Source organism: Rhinatrema bivittatum, chromosome 2 (assembly GCF_901001135.1).
Source record: "Rhinatrema bivittatum chromosome 2, aRhiBiv1.1, whole genome shotgun sequence".
Lineage (NCBI taxonomy): Eukaryota > Metazoa > Chordata > Amphibia > Gymnophiona > Rhinatrematidae > Rhinatrema > Rhinatrema bivittatum.
Window position 1 is genome coordinate 330,544,010 of NC_042616.1, and position 14,266 is coordinate 330,558,275.

Sequence of the window (14,266 nt, forward strand, 5' to 3'; positions counted from 1 at the left end):
ATCTAATGGTCCAGCTGAACCCCTTGAAGGCTTTTTGCTTCAAATGTATCTGAAAAAAGTTTTATGATTTTTTTGCTTCCATAGCAAGCTTATTTTCAATTTCTGTCTTTACCTTCCTTATCAATGCTTTGCATCTAACTTGCCCATGGTTATGCTGTTTCCTGTTTTCTTCAGTCGATCCCTTTTCTATTTTTTGAAGGATGTTCTTTTGGCTAGAATAGCCTTTCTCACTCAATGTCCATGCCTGAGGTAAGCTCTTGACCTTTGCTGCTACTCCTTTCAGTTTTTTCCTAACCATTTTTCTCATGTTGTTATTATCTCCCTTTTGAAATGTATGCTGTCGCAGTAGGTTTCCTTAGTGTCCTCCCTTCAGTTATCAAATCAAATGTCATCATGGTATGATCACCATTGCCAAATGCCCCTAACACCATTACCTCTCACCAAATCATATGTTCCACTAAGGATTAGATCTAAAATAGCTCTTCCCCCTTGTCGGTTCTTGTAACAGCTGCTCCATGAAGCAGTCATTTATTTTATCTAAAAGCTTATCTCCTTCGCGTGTCCTGATGTGACATTTACCCAGTCAGTACTGGGGTAATTAAATCACTCATTATTACTTTGTTGCTATTTTTGTTAGCATCCTTAATTTCTGTTAGCATTTCATTATCTGTCCATTCTGGCCAAGTGAAAGGTAGTACACCCTCACATGAAGAGAACCCATTGGACCCTAAGATTTCAATGGAATCAAGCCACACAGGTTCTCTGAAACAGAATCTGCATTACCCAGCCTCTGAGGGACTCTGTCCTGGTGGCTGATTCATTCCAGTCTGGCCAAGGAATTCCCTTCCACATTTTTCCAGTAAAAATTGTTCCAATCACAGAAGTGTCCAACAGGCTGGGGAGCTTATATGGAAGGGCTCAACTTCGCCGGGCCTTTGATTTGCTCAGGAACATTTCTTAAACTAAGGCAGTAGGGTATGATCTAAAGGCTTTCAGGGATCAGTTGTCCAATAATACAGCAAGAATCTTGCATTGCCACTGATCCTGCCACAATCTTTATCCTCTTCCTATATAAATTTCAAAGCTTGTTTAAAAATCTTTTTAGGAGTCTCAATTTAATTTAACATGCTCAGGGTACACTCGCAGCTAAGTGATGATCTCAGCCACACAGGAAATCCATTTCCTTGGATCTGTAAAGAGAGCATCCTTGGTACATATGCAAATTCTTCCTAAATGTAATTACACAGAAAAGTGCATACATATATATTGCACACACTGTAGTGGGCACACAGAGGTGTTGAATTAGCACAAGTTTGAAACTTGTGAGCAGTATTGCGAATCATCAAGGCTTCAGCTCGGTCTGTTTGTGCAACTTTCATGTCCATCCATAATTCAGTCATCTTTTTAAAAATCTATCTAGAATGAAAAGAATAATCTATTGATATTTAAATGTCCCAAGGTAACGCAGCCTGCATGCTGGCCAGCCTTTCCTGATCGAGGAACGAGATACGTGAATGTCTTTTGTTGTACTTTCCACTTTAGATATATTTTTTGAAAAAGATGATTGGATTATGAATGTATAGACATTTGTGCAAATGGCCAGTAGCCAGGGTTGAAGGCTTGCCAATTCACACTGCCACTTACAAGTTTTAAATTTATGCTAATTAAACCCCTTTGTGTCCTAAAGTCACATCAGGCTTTCACCTAATGGATAGCAAACTGTTTATCTTTTATTTGTGCCCAAATATCAAAGTCCATAATATCAGGGCCTTGGGTGCATCAGTAAGTCACAAAGGTCAGTGATGGATTTCAGCTAATGTTGCCCCCCCCCCCCCCAAAAAAAAAATTTGCCATCTTAAGTACAGGCATGGCCAATGCTTAAATCCAGGCCTGCCTAAAATCATCCTGTGTAGAAGACATATGCAGAACTGTGGCATGGAGTTCAGTCCACATGTTCACAGCTTACTCCTGACATAGCAGGTTTGAGCAGGCCATTTTCCAGGGCCTTTTTGAGGGCTGGAATCCAACTCTAGTCCCACTAGAACTCATTTTATGCTTGTCTTCCTGTTAAAAAAAAAAACAAAGTAGCTTATCGCACCAGAAACAGTTGTTCCACCCTGTTGGTTGTTTTTGTTGCTGCTTCTTTTTGTTCAGAAACATCCATTAGTTAGAGAGTTAAAACAGTATGATTAGATTCCCCTTTTCTTCAAGAAATCATCTTTGCTTACTTGTAGCAAGTAGTCTCTGAAGATGTGGAAATTGCCAATCAGTTTCTTCCCTCCTCCCCACCCCAACTTCATGAATTAGGCTTGTTCTCTTACAGGCCAATACAGAATGGTGCGCTCGACCGAGCATTTTACACATGCTATTATTACCCCAAAGGCAAGCGTTAATAACGGACAACACCTGGAAACTGCTTTTCTGTACACCCTCCAACTTAATTTCATAGTGATATTAAGTCGGAGGTCCTAAAAATAAAAAAAAAACATTAAAAAAAAAAACAACTATCCACTGGCCCGCAGGTTGGAAAACAAACGCTCAATTTTGCCAGCATCCATTTTCCGAACCTGTGGCTGTCAGCGGGTTCGACAACCGATGCCGGTAAAATTAAGCGTCTGTTGTCAGTCTCGCTGACTGCCACCACTTCCGCTAATAAGGAGGCGCTAGGGATGTGCTAGTGTCCCTAGCGCCTCCTTATTAGCGCAGGCCATAATTTAAATAAAAGATCGCGTGCCCAGGAGAGGAGGACGTCGGGGGAGCGGGCGCACATCGGGGGAGCAGGCGCTCAACACAGAGCGTCTGATCTCCCGCGGAGTTTTTTGAATCGGGCTGTTAATAACAAGACTGAGGCATGCTTGTCTGTTGCAGTGATATGGAGAGTGTTATGCATTCCCAGAACGACTTTCAAGGTTTGTATTTTTTTTAGTATAGATTTTAGAATATTGATTTAATTTCATTCTATATTATATTATTTTAGATTGTATGTTTTATTGAACAATTTATTGATTTGGATATTTTATGTTGATTTTATGCTATTTTAAAGTGTTTAAAATTGTAAACCGATATGATTACATTGGAATGCCAGTTTATAAATTGAAATAAATAAATGCATTTCCATGTCAGTAACCTCAGAAGATGTCATCCAGTAGTATGACTAATAATTCCCCTGTCTTCAGAGAACACCTGTCACAGATAAGCAACGTTACTTTGCATTCCATGGAAAAATCTGGATTGCTCCTGACAAATATGGTGAGGTGACAGGCAAACTATATCCTAATGTTAATGAATATTAGGGATGAATTCTTTGATTCCTGCTTCTGTCTCAGAATTGCCATATTACATCTAACTTATGTGCATACTCATGACTTTTGAATTTTCAGCTACTGATTGGTATTTTGTAAGAATGATCAGATGCAAGATATTTTCAAGTATTTTTAGAAAAGTACAAAGTTTAGGTATGAAATTGATTCAGCTAAGTTAAGGAGAAACGCTGTTTAGGGATTCTGCTGCTGGTGATAGCACAGTAGTTTTTTTCTGGTGAACATAGAACAAGTTTCTCTTCTTCTCTCTATTCCTCCTTACCCCTTTGTTCTATTATCCCATTTTATCAAGAATCTGTTTCATCTTCACATTCAGCCCCTGTGTACATTTTTAAACTGATTTATCATTCAAACCTGAAATAATTAAAAGTAGTACTTCGGTCCTCAAAGTATCAGAGAAAAGTGAAGTTGGCAAGGACTTTGGGCGTCGTCTATTCCACTTCTGCCTTCTTGTAAATTCTTTGTTGTTTAGAAACAAATTACAACAGTTGGAGCCATTTCCGCTGCCTCTGTGAATTTGGTTTCTAAGTTGCAAAGGTATGAATAAGGGAGTTTTGTTGGATTTTTTTTTCATCATTTCAGTGAAGATATTAATCCCAGTATAAAAACTGAATTCAGATTGCTATACAGTAGGATACCTTACATTCTACTTGCTGTCATGTTTCTTATATTAAAGAGGCACTAGCTTGCTCAAAATTGGATAAAATGATATGCTCACCAAAGGTAGGGACTACAAAACATCCACTGTAAGGTCTTTAAAGAATATGTACAAATCATGGAAATATATCCTCTGCAAGTTAGTAGTTGAATGTTTACTGAATGTTTTGATCTCAGTAAGGGTTTATATATTCAGATTTGCATGTTGCACTGTACCATGGAATCATCCAGTTATTTCCCAGTAAACTGGTACTTTCTGCTGACTATTCAAAAATGCACCCATTTGTTTAATATAAATAGAGTGAAATTTGCTGAATGTTTTTCATCCCAAGAAGACTTCTTAAAACACTTTCTGAAACATTTGGAATAAAAGTTTTTAAAACCCAGCCAGCAAGAAAACTCTGTAACTGGAATGCTGTTTTTCAGGGAAGGATATGAGATTTTCTTTGATAAACTCAATGAACACAATATTCCTGTGTTCATATTTTCTGCTGGAATTGGAGACATACTGGAGGAGGTCGTTCGCCAGAGCAGTGTCTATCATTCTAATGTGAAAGTGGTCTCAAACTTCATGGACTTTGATGACAATGTAAGTACAAAATGAAACTTCATGGATTGTGCTAATAAAGTGCACTGTAAAGTGGAACATTTCTGCCAGCTAATTAGCAGCCAGTTTCAGCAGGCTCTGCCCAGTAAGAAACGCTTACTAGGACTCTCCAGTGATGCATAATTTCAACATAAGACCATTTAATTGTTTTTCTTGTGTGCAACAGTGAGTTCTGCCATGTATTTACCTCAGGAATGTATATTTTGGGTTATGTTCATGTACATACATCATTACTTAAGCTGGCCAGAGCTGCAGTGACCCTGTTCAAATACTCTTTTTTTTCATTGGAACAAAAGTATCTATTTTGGAATACATACTTATAATAACATCACAATATAGCCAACTAAAATAGCAGCAATGCTGCCAAATAGGTGTTTTACATGAAATAAGGCAGTAATGCACCCATTACAGGTGCAATTAACTTTTTCCCAAAATATTATTTGCTATGAAACTTTCAAGCTGATGTACCTGAGGAATACTTTTCCATTTTAGCAACATTTGGACCTGCTGGAATCAGGAAACCTGTGTGTCATAAGCAGTATTTCTATAGGCCTCAACCAAATCCCAGAAGAAGCCTAAAAATTAGAGACCATGAATAACTTTTTTTGCTAGCAGTGCTGTGCCCTGTCTTGTGGAAATCCTGTGTTTGATTCGCAAGACTGGCTTTTCTTTGGGCCAGCCAAGGCTAGGTATGCTGTGAGCGGCAGAGGAAAGAATGTCTCTGCCATCATACAACAGTGACGCAGTGAGAGACAGTGGGACCAGTCTCAGGATGTGGGTGTGCCAGTTCCAGAAAGAGTTGGAATCTATGGACCCTGGCCAAGGTTGCTGTGATGAGTGGGCTAGGTGGTAGGCCGTTATAAAACAGGGAGAACCCTGGTATTTGTAAAGAAAGGTTCATGGTATCATGGGCCAGTTTTTGTTGAGCTGGAAACCCAAAGTAGCAAAAGAAAACTGTCAGGCCAAAAAAGCTAAGTGGCACTTGGAAGATTGTACTGAGAGAGGGGGGTGTTTGTGTATGTGTATTTTTGCTTTTGTGTTGTTCTACACAGGAGTCTTTGATTTCACAAGCAAGAAACACTGCTGCTCACTGTAATTGTGTGATTAATGGATGTCATTTAGCAAAATCACAAAGCAACATAACATTTGGAATGGAAGCTTCTGCACTTCCAACCATGGAAACAAATTGTCAAGTGAATCAGTGGGGAGTCTTTCCAGCATACTAAGAAAACCCAAACCATCTTTTACAAGCATAATAAAAATTCACAATAGAGGCAATGATTCTTCTCACAGGACAAGCAGGATGGTAGTCCTCACATATGGGTGACATCATCAGGATGGAGCCCAATCACGGAAAACTTCTATCAAAGTTTCCAAAACTTTGGCCCCTACTGGGCATGCCCAGCATGGCACTAACCCTGCAGCCAGCAGGGGTCCCCCTTCAGTCTTCTTTTTTCCGCGCTACAGTAGCCTTGCGGTTTAGGAGCTCTGTGGAGATTCCTGACAGGAAGTTTCCTCACGGAACTAACGTTAAATTGCCCCACATGGGTCCCTCCTCTAACTTCTCTCTAGCCGCGGTACTCCGGTAAGTTTTTTGACAGTTTCCGTCGATTACCGTCGAGATTGGCCCTTGCGGCCTACTGGCTGTCGTCCGTCCCGCAGCTCGATTTTTTCTATGGCCATGGCGTCTGGGTTCCGCCGGTGCCCGGACTGTACTCGCACCATGTCTATCACAGACCCTCATGGCGTCTGTGTAATGTGTTTAGGCCAGGAGCATGATGTCCTGACTTGCACCAAATGTGCCCTCATGACACCCAAAGGTCGCAAGGCAAGGATGGAGAAGTTGGGACTCCTCTTCCGTGCTCACACCCCGACGCCGTCCATCGCATTGACGTTATCGGAACCAGCACCGTCGACGTCGCACCAGCATCGACCACCTCCGGTGACCGTCCGCCATCGACGTCTTCACGGCCATCGGCGCCCCGTTACTTCCCCTCAGGATCGAGGGGATCGTAGAGAGAAACATCGCCATCGGCATCGTAAGACTCGGACCGTCGAGGGAGCGAAATCATCGACCGAGCCACCATCCGAGCCACCATCGAAGAAACCCCGTCCAGGAATGGCACTGAACATTCCTGCGACCGGGGCATCGATGCCACCCTCACCCGATCGGGGTTTGGGAGTCGCGATTCCGCCTGTAAAGGTTGTCCCTCCGACTGTGCCTCCACCTCCCTCTTCTGTCACGGAGCCGGGGCTGCTTGCTCCAGGTCTCCAGGAAGAACTGGACCGGCTGGTCCAGGAGGCCATCGATAAGGCGATGCAACGACTCCAGGTCCCTTCGGCACCGATACCGGCACCGATTGTGGAACCGGTCATCGACCCGATTCCAGCAGCGCTGGCACCGCTGCTATCCCGGATGGAGGCGCTCATAACTGCCCTTCCACCGGTGATTCCCGGGTCTCTGATGGCTCCGGTGCGCTCCCCATTGACAGCTTCATCGGGAGGAGAAACACTGTTCCGCATCCCTCCTTCGGGAGTTTTGCCTCAGCCATCGATGCCAGTTCGTCCCTCGCCACCGATTCATTCATCGGGGGCAATTCGTACATCAGCGACATCGATGCCTTCGATACTGGCACCGATGCCCTCCAGGCCGTCCACGGTGCCCCAGCGATTCCTTCGATTTTCTCGGAGCCTCGGCCGGGGCCTTCGAGTATCCAACCCCCTTCTCGTCCTACAGGTCAGTCTGCTGATCCTTATGACACCTGGGGTGATGATACTTCTTCAGACACTGATGACTTACCTTCACCTCCCTCTCCTACTGAAAGTAGAAAGCGTTCTCCTCCCGAGGACCTTTCATTAATTTTGTGAAGGAAATGTCTGAGTTGGGCCCTTTTCACCTTCCAGACGGAGCAGGATGATAGGCACCAGATGATGGAGTTGCTCCAGTTCCTGGATGCCCCTAATGTGATCACTTCTATTCCCATTCATCAAGTTCTTCTTGACCTCCTCAAAAAGAACTGGGAAAACCCTGGATCCATTGCCCCAGTCCATAGAAAAGCTGACACTACCTATTTAGTGCAGTCAGCCCCCAGCTTTCAAAAATCTCAGCTCGACCACCACTCAGTTGTGGTAGAATAAGCTCAAAAGACAGCAAAAAGGACCAAGCCTCACTCATCTACCCCTCCTGTTAAGGAACACAAGTTCCTAGACAATATTGGTCGACGAGTGTTCCAAGGGGCCATGCTCATCTCCAGAATTGCTGCTTACCAGCTGTTTATGACCCAATACAATAGGGTCATCTTCAAACAGAATCAGGACTTGTCTGAACCCCTGCCTGAAAAATTCCAAGACCAGCTTCAAATCCTTGTCAACAAGGGGTTTGAGGCAGGAAAGCATGAGATAAGAACAGCTTACGATATCTTCAACACTTATACTAGAGTGTCTGCAGCCGCCATTTCGGCAAGACGATGGGCCTGGCTCAAATCTTCTGACCTTCGCCCAGAAGTACAAGACAGGCTATCTAACCTACCATGTGTAGGAGACAATCTGTTCGGTGAGCAGATCCAGCAAATGGTGGCTGAATTAAAGGACCATCATGAGACCCTTAAACAGCTCTCATCGATACCTTCCAACTTCCCCTTAAGACAGACCTTCAGGAAGGACTCTAAGAAGTCATTCTTCCATCCAAGGAAGTACTTTCCTCCACCAGCAAGGTCCCGAACTACAAGACCTTATCAAAAGCCTCAGCCTCGCCAGGCCCGAAAGCAAAAGCCACAAGCAGCTCCCCAGCCGGGGCCTGCTTCAGGTTTTTGACTTTCATTTGGACAGCAGCAGCCTGATTCCTCTGCCAAGCATATCAGTGGGAGGTCGATTGTGCCACTTTCACAACATGTGGCAATCAATCACAACCGACCAATGGGGGCTAGCAATCATTGCTCAGGGTTACCACCTAAACTTTATTGCTCTTCCACTGGACTCACCACTTCTGCAGGCGTGGAGAGTATCCGACCAGGCTGTCCTTCTGGAGCAGGAGGTTTCCCTTCTTCTCCAGTTAAGAGCAATAGAACCCATCCCACTCTCGCAGCAAGGCCTAGGGTTCTATTCCCGGTACTTTTTGATCCCCAAAAAATCTGGGGGGCTTCGTCCATTTCTGGACCTATGTGCTCTCAACAAGTACCTCCAGCGGGAAAAGTTCAAGATGCTAACCTTGGGCTCGCTTCTACAAAGAGGAGGCTGGCTCTGCTCTCTGGACCTCCAGGACTCATACACACACATTGCGATCACTCCAACTCATCACAAGTACCTCAGGTTTTTAGTAGGCCCAAAGCACTATCAATATCAAGTGCTTCCCTTTGGCCTAGCATCTGCACCACGACTCGTCACCAAATGCCTCGTAGTTGTAGCAGCTTTCCTCAGGAAAGAAGGTGTGCACGTCTACCCCTATCTGGACGACTGGTTAATCAGGGCTCCAACCCAGCAAGCCGCTCGGTCGTCCCTCGATTTCACCCTACACACTCTAATTTCTCTAGGATTTCTTGTCAATTACGGGAAATCCTATTTAATCCCATCTCAAAACATGTCATTCATTGGGCAGACTTGGACACTTTACAGGCAAAAGCCTTTCTACCTCGACAACGAACGCTAACACTCGTGGCCCTCGCTCACCAGTTGCATTCTCAACATACAGCAACAGCTCGTCAATTCCTCGTCCTGCTAGGACACATGGCGTCCTCCGTCCATGTTACACCAATGGCCCGCCTGGCCATGAGACTCATGCATTGGACTCTGAGGTCACAATGGATTCAAGCTGTTCAGCCTCTGTCAACCATTGTCCACATCACCAACTCACTCCGTCTGTCTCTCGCCTGGTGGAAAGATCAGACCAATCTCCTCCAGGGACTGCCTTTTCAAGTGCCAGATCCTCAACTCATTCTCACCACCGACGCTTCCAACCTCGGGTGGGAAGCCCACGTGGACAATCTACAGACACAAGGATCTTGGTCTCCAGAGGAAGCCAAACATCAAATCAAACATCAAAGCCAAACATCAAATCAAAAAGGCTGTTTAGGCAAGCCTTCCCGAACTCCACTTAACACGCCAACCATTAAAGACTCCACTCAGCAACTATATATTTCGGATTATGTATATATACTGTACTATTGTATATAATTAACCTCCTCTTTCTCTCTCTATTTTTCCTCCTCCCAGTTTACAGCCCCTGTTAATTGTAACTGCATCTCTTCATCACGTTTAGTTATGTTCTTGGTTTGTTCTTCACACCCCTGTTTCATGTAAACCGGCATGATGTGAACGCTTTCATGAATGCCGGTATAGAAAAACCTTAAATAAATAAATAAATAAATAAATAAATAAACTTCCTAGAACTTCGAGCAATGCGATATGCTCTCAGGGCTTTTCTGGAACGCCTATCAAATCACGTCATCCTGATTCAGACGGACAACCAGGTGGTCAATGTGGTACATCAACAAGCAGGGAGGCACAGGCTCCTTCCTCCTGTGTCAGGAAGCTGCGCAGATTTGGGCGGAAGCGCTCTCCCACTCGATGTACCTCAGGGCCACCTACTTGCCGGGAGTGGACAATGTCTTGGCAGACAAACTGAGTCGCGTCTTCCAGCTACACGAGTGGTCTCTCAACCCCTCGGTAGCAACGTCAATCTTTCGCCAATGGGGATACCCCCAGACAGACCTCTTTGCGTCCCCTCAGAACCACAAAGTAGACAATTACTGCTCCCTCATTCGGAGCGAGCGCTCTCAGCCCAGAGATGCATTCTCCCTCTCATGGGCAACCGGTCTGCTCTATGTATTCCCTCCACTTCCTCTTCTTTCGAAGACTCTTGTGAAGCTACGTCAGGACAAAGGAACCATGATCCTGATAGCACCTCACTGGCCACGCCAAGTGTGGTTTCCCATACTCCAGGATCTCTCCATCCGCAAGCACATTCCCTTGGGAACAGACCCGCATCTGATCACTCAAAACGAAGGATGCCTACACCATCCCAATCTTCAGGCCTTGTCCCTGACGGCATGGATGTTGAAAGGTTAATCTTTCAACCACTTAACCTTTCAGATTCGGTTTCTCGTGTCCTGATTGCTTCACAGAAGCCTTCCAGAAGAAAAGTTTATTCCTATAAATGGAAAAGGTTCACATCATGGTGCACTTCGCAGTCCCTTGATCCCTTTTCCTGTCCAATCCCAAGGTTTTTGGACTATCTCTGGCATTTGTCAGAGTCAGGTCTAAAAACCTCTTCCATCAGAATGCATGTCAGTGCAGTAGCTGCCTTCCATAAAGGTGTCGGGGATGTCCCTATATCAGTACAACCCCTCGTAACACGATTTTTAAAGGGCTTGCTCCATATCAAGCCACCTTTACGTCCTCCGGCCCCTTTTTGGGACCTTAATCTGGTTCTCGGTCGGCTCATGAAAACTCCATTCGAGCCTCTTCACTCCTGTGACCTAAAATATCTCACATGGAAAGTGATTTTCCTTTTAGCTATCACTTCAGCTCGCAGGGTTAGTGAGTTACAGGCCCTAGTTACCTATCCGCCTTACACTAAACTCCTGCAGGACCGGGCGGTACTCCGCACTCACCCTAAGTTTTTACCCAAGGTAGTTTCGGAGTTTCACATTAATCAGTCCATCATACTACCTACCTTTTTTCCCAGGCCCCATTCCAATCCAGGGGAACAGGCTCTGCATATCCTTGACTGTAAACGGGCTCTAGCTTTCTATCTAGACCGTACACTTGCCCACAGGAAGAGCACTCAGTTATTCGTCTCTTTCCATCCCAACAAATTAGGGCAACCTGTGGGTAAGCAGACTCTCTCCTCCTGGTTGGCGGACTGCATATCCTTTTGCTACCTTCAAGCAGGTATTCCTTTTCAAGACCGTGTTAAAGCACACTCTGTGAGGGCCATGGTGACTTCAGTAGCACACCTACGATCGGTGCCGCTTCCTGACATTTGCAGGGCTGCCACCTGGCGTTCTCTCCACACTTTCGCAGCCCACTATTGCCTAGACAAAGCCGGAAGACAAGATTCCATCTTCGGCCAATCTGTCCTGCATAACCTATTTCCAACGTGACGTACCAACACCCTTCCGCCTGCCCGGTGGGGTTCAGGATGCCCTCTACCAAATTCCACCCCAGTTGTTGTGCCTGTTGCACGCCGTTGGGTACATTTGGTGCATGTTAGGACATCCTCAGCTCGGTACTCACCCATATGTGAGGACTACCATCCTGCTTGTCCTGTGAGAAAGCAAGTGTTGCTTACCTATAACAGGTGTTCTCACAGGACAGCAGGATGTTAGTCCTCACGAAACCCGCCCGCCGCCCCGCGGTGTTGAGTTCGTAACGTTTTGTTGTTTTATTTTTTCGGCACTGCCTGTAGCTATCAAGTAAGACTGAAGGGGGACCCCTGCTGGCTGCAGGGTTAGTGCCATGCTGGGCATGCCCAGTAGGGGCCAGTCAAAGTTCTGGAAACTTTGATAGAAGTTTTCCGTGATTGGGCTCCATCCTGATGATGTCACCCATATGTGAGGACTAACATCCTGCTGTCCTGTGAGAACACCTGTTACAGGTAAGCAACACTTGCTTTCCTGTTTAGTGTAGGGGGCACTGGGGACATACGTAAAGAGGAAGTTACACACTACACAGGAAGGCCAGAGAAGCAGTGGAAATGGAAACAAGATGTCAGCAGGTGAAGACTATTTGGTCCACCCAGACTGCCCATTTTGTACACTCCTACTGTGCTCTGTGGTCTTCCTCCCTCCCCCTCCATCAGGCTCCCATAATGCTTATTCTACGCATGCTTGAATTTTGCTACTATTCTGGCACTACTTTATCAGAGTATTTCTCACATACTTTCAGTCTTCCTCTCTTCAGTTTCATATGATGACTTCTTGTTTTTGAACTTTTCATTGTACGGAAAATGTTGTCTTCTGGTTCCTTATTGAAGCTTGCTAGATATTTGAAGGTTTGCAATTGCTATTACCCTTAATAGAAGGATTGGGTGAAGCCTGAGCAGAGTGGGAGCTGCTATAAACCTTAACAGAAGGCTTGCTGGGCAGACTGGATGGACTATTTTGTTGTTTATCTGCTGACATTCACTATGCTACTATGTAAGCTTGCCATAGAGTTAAAAGCCAATAAAACAAGGACTTTCAAATACATTTGAAGCAAAAAGCTCCCCACATACATCTAATTTGCCAGTGCTTATGCTCTTTCCTATTTTCATCATTTAGGTCAGCGTTCAAGCTCTTTTGGCTTGAATTGTTTCTTGCACCTCACCATTTAGCCATGCTGACAGGCCTTTGGTATTCCCTCAACTTTTTCTTAATGCATGGAATACTTTTTATCTGAATGTTCATGATTGCATAAAAATACAGAAGTCCATAGTCGGCCACTATCCGGCTGAGCAAGTTAGCTGGATAAACTTATCTGGCTAACTTGGCTGGTATAGTTAGCAATGCAGCTCTGCTGCTAAATATACCCAGCTATCTAATAGTCAGATAAGTTTATCCAACTAACTTTAGAGGTCTAGCTTATCTGGCTAACTTAGCCGAATAACATTGAATATCTGCTCTTATGTGGCTAAATTAGCCCAAAATGTCCCTGTCCCATCCCTCACTTAGCCAACTTAACTATTTAGCTAGATAAATAGTTATCCAGCTACGTGGCAACTGATAAATGCAGCCAAATATTGAAACTGCACCACTTAGCCAGATAAGTTCAAACTTATCTGGCTAAGTGGCACTGAATGTGGGCTTTGCCATGTCCAAGCCTCATGCAAATTTGTAACCCTAGTAACCATGCCTTTTAGGTTTTTTCAAACTAATTCCGTGTTTTATCAGAGTCCCTTTTTACATTTAAATGGTATTGCAGTAATTTAACTTCCACAGATTGACCAATTTAATTGCACTATGATCATTATTGCCAATGGATCCCCCACCTTTACTCTTTTTACTATGTTCTTTATTCCACTGAGAACTAAATCTAAAATAGTTTTCCCTTTTGTTGGTTCCATGACCAGCTGCTGCATGAAGCAGGCCTTCTATTTTATGATTTGTACTAGGATAGGCAGTGAGCTACTCTGCCGCCACTGTCCTTGTTGAGCCCTAGCTAGACTTTTGTGATTGTCTATATCTTGGGTCAGGTTTTTAGTTACACTACTTTTTGCAATGATTATGGTTTGTTTTGTTGGTTGTTTTTTTTTGTATTTATGTTCCCATTTGACTGATTACTCTGTATTTGGTGTCAAATGATCTGATATTTATTATTCTGCTCATGTATGACTGGATGTTTTGTATTTTGATGTTAGCAGATGGTAGTAGTCTTTATTTTTCATTGAAATGTTTATTTTTTTATTAATTGTACTTTGCATTAGGTATACCTATGAGAAGACAAGTAATCAAGTATTTTAAATACATAACTACTTTGAATAATTTTGGGTCATCTTCAAATTTAAATACAGAACATGTATCTAAGAATAGTTGGGTCAGGTGTTCTCTGCCGCTTAACATAAATAGCAAGAGAGTATGCCAGTTAATAAATCATGCTCTGTCACTAGGGTAAAAAGGGTTGGAAAAGGACAATGCCATTTTACAGTGCCCTTTACACACCACAGATGGTTCTCCAAGGACATGTAGGATAAAAGTTCCTACAAGTA

General features: G+C 44.1%; 1 protein-coding gene across 6 annotated transcripts in view; it reads left to right on the top strand.

Annotated features, from left to right (window-relative positions):
• Positions 1–14,266, top strand: part of NT5C3A (5'-nucleotidase, cytosolic IIIA) — a 198,295-nt gene that overhangs the window by 158,715 nt on the left and 25,314 nt on the right. For all 6 annotated transcript variants that reach the window (XM_029589778.1, XM_029589781.1, XM_029589782.1 and 3 more), the window contains one exon: positions 4,404–4,566. In XM_029589778.1, coding sequence (XP_029445638.1) covers positions 4,404–4,566 — 163 coding nt within the window. The remainder of the gene's footprint in view (positions 1–4,403; positions 4,567–14,266) is intronic.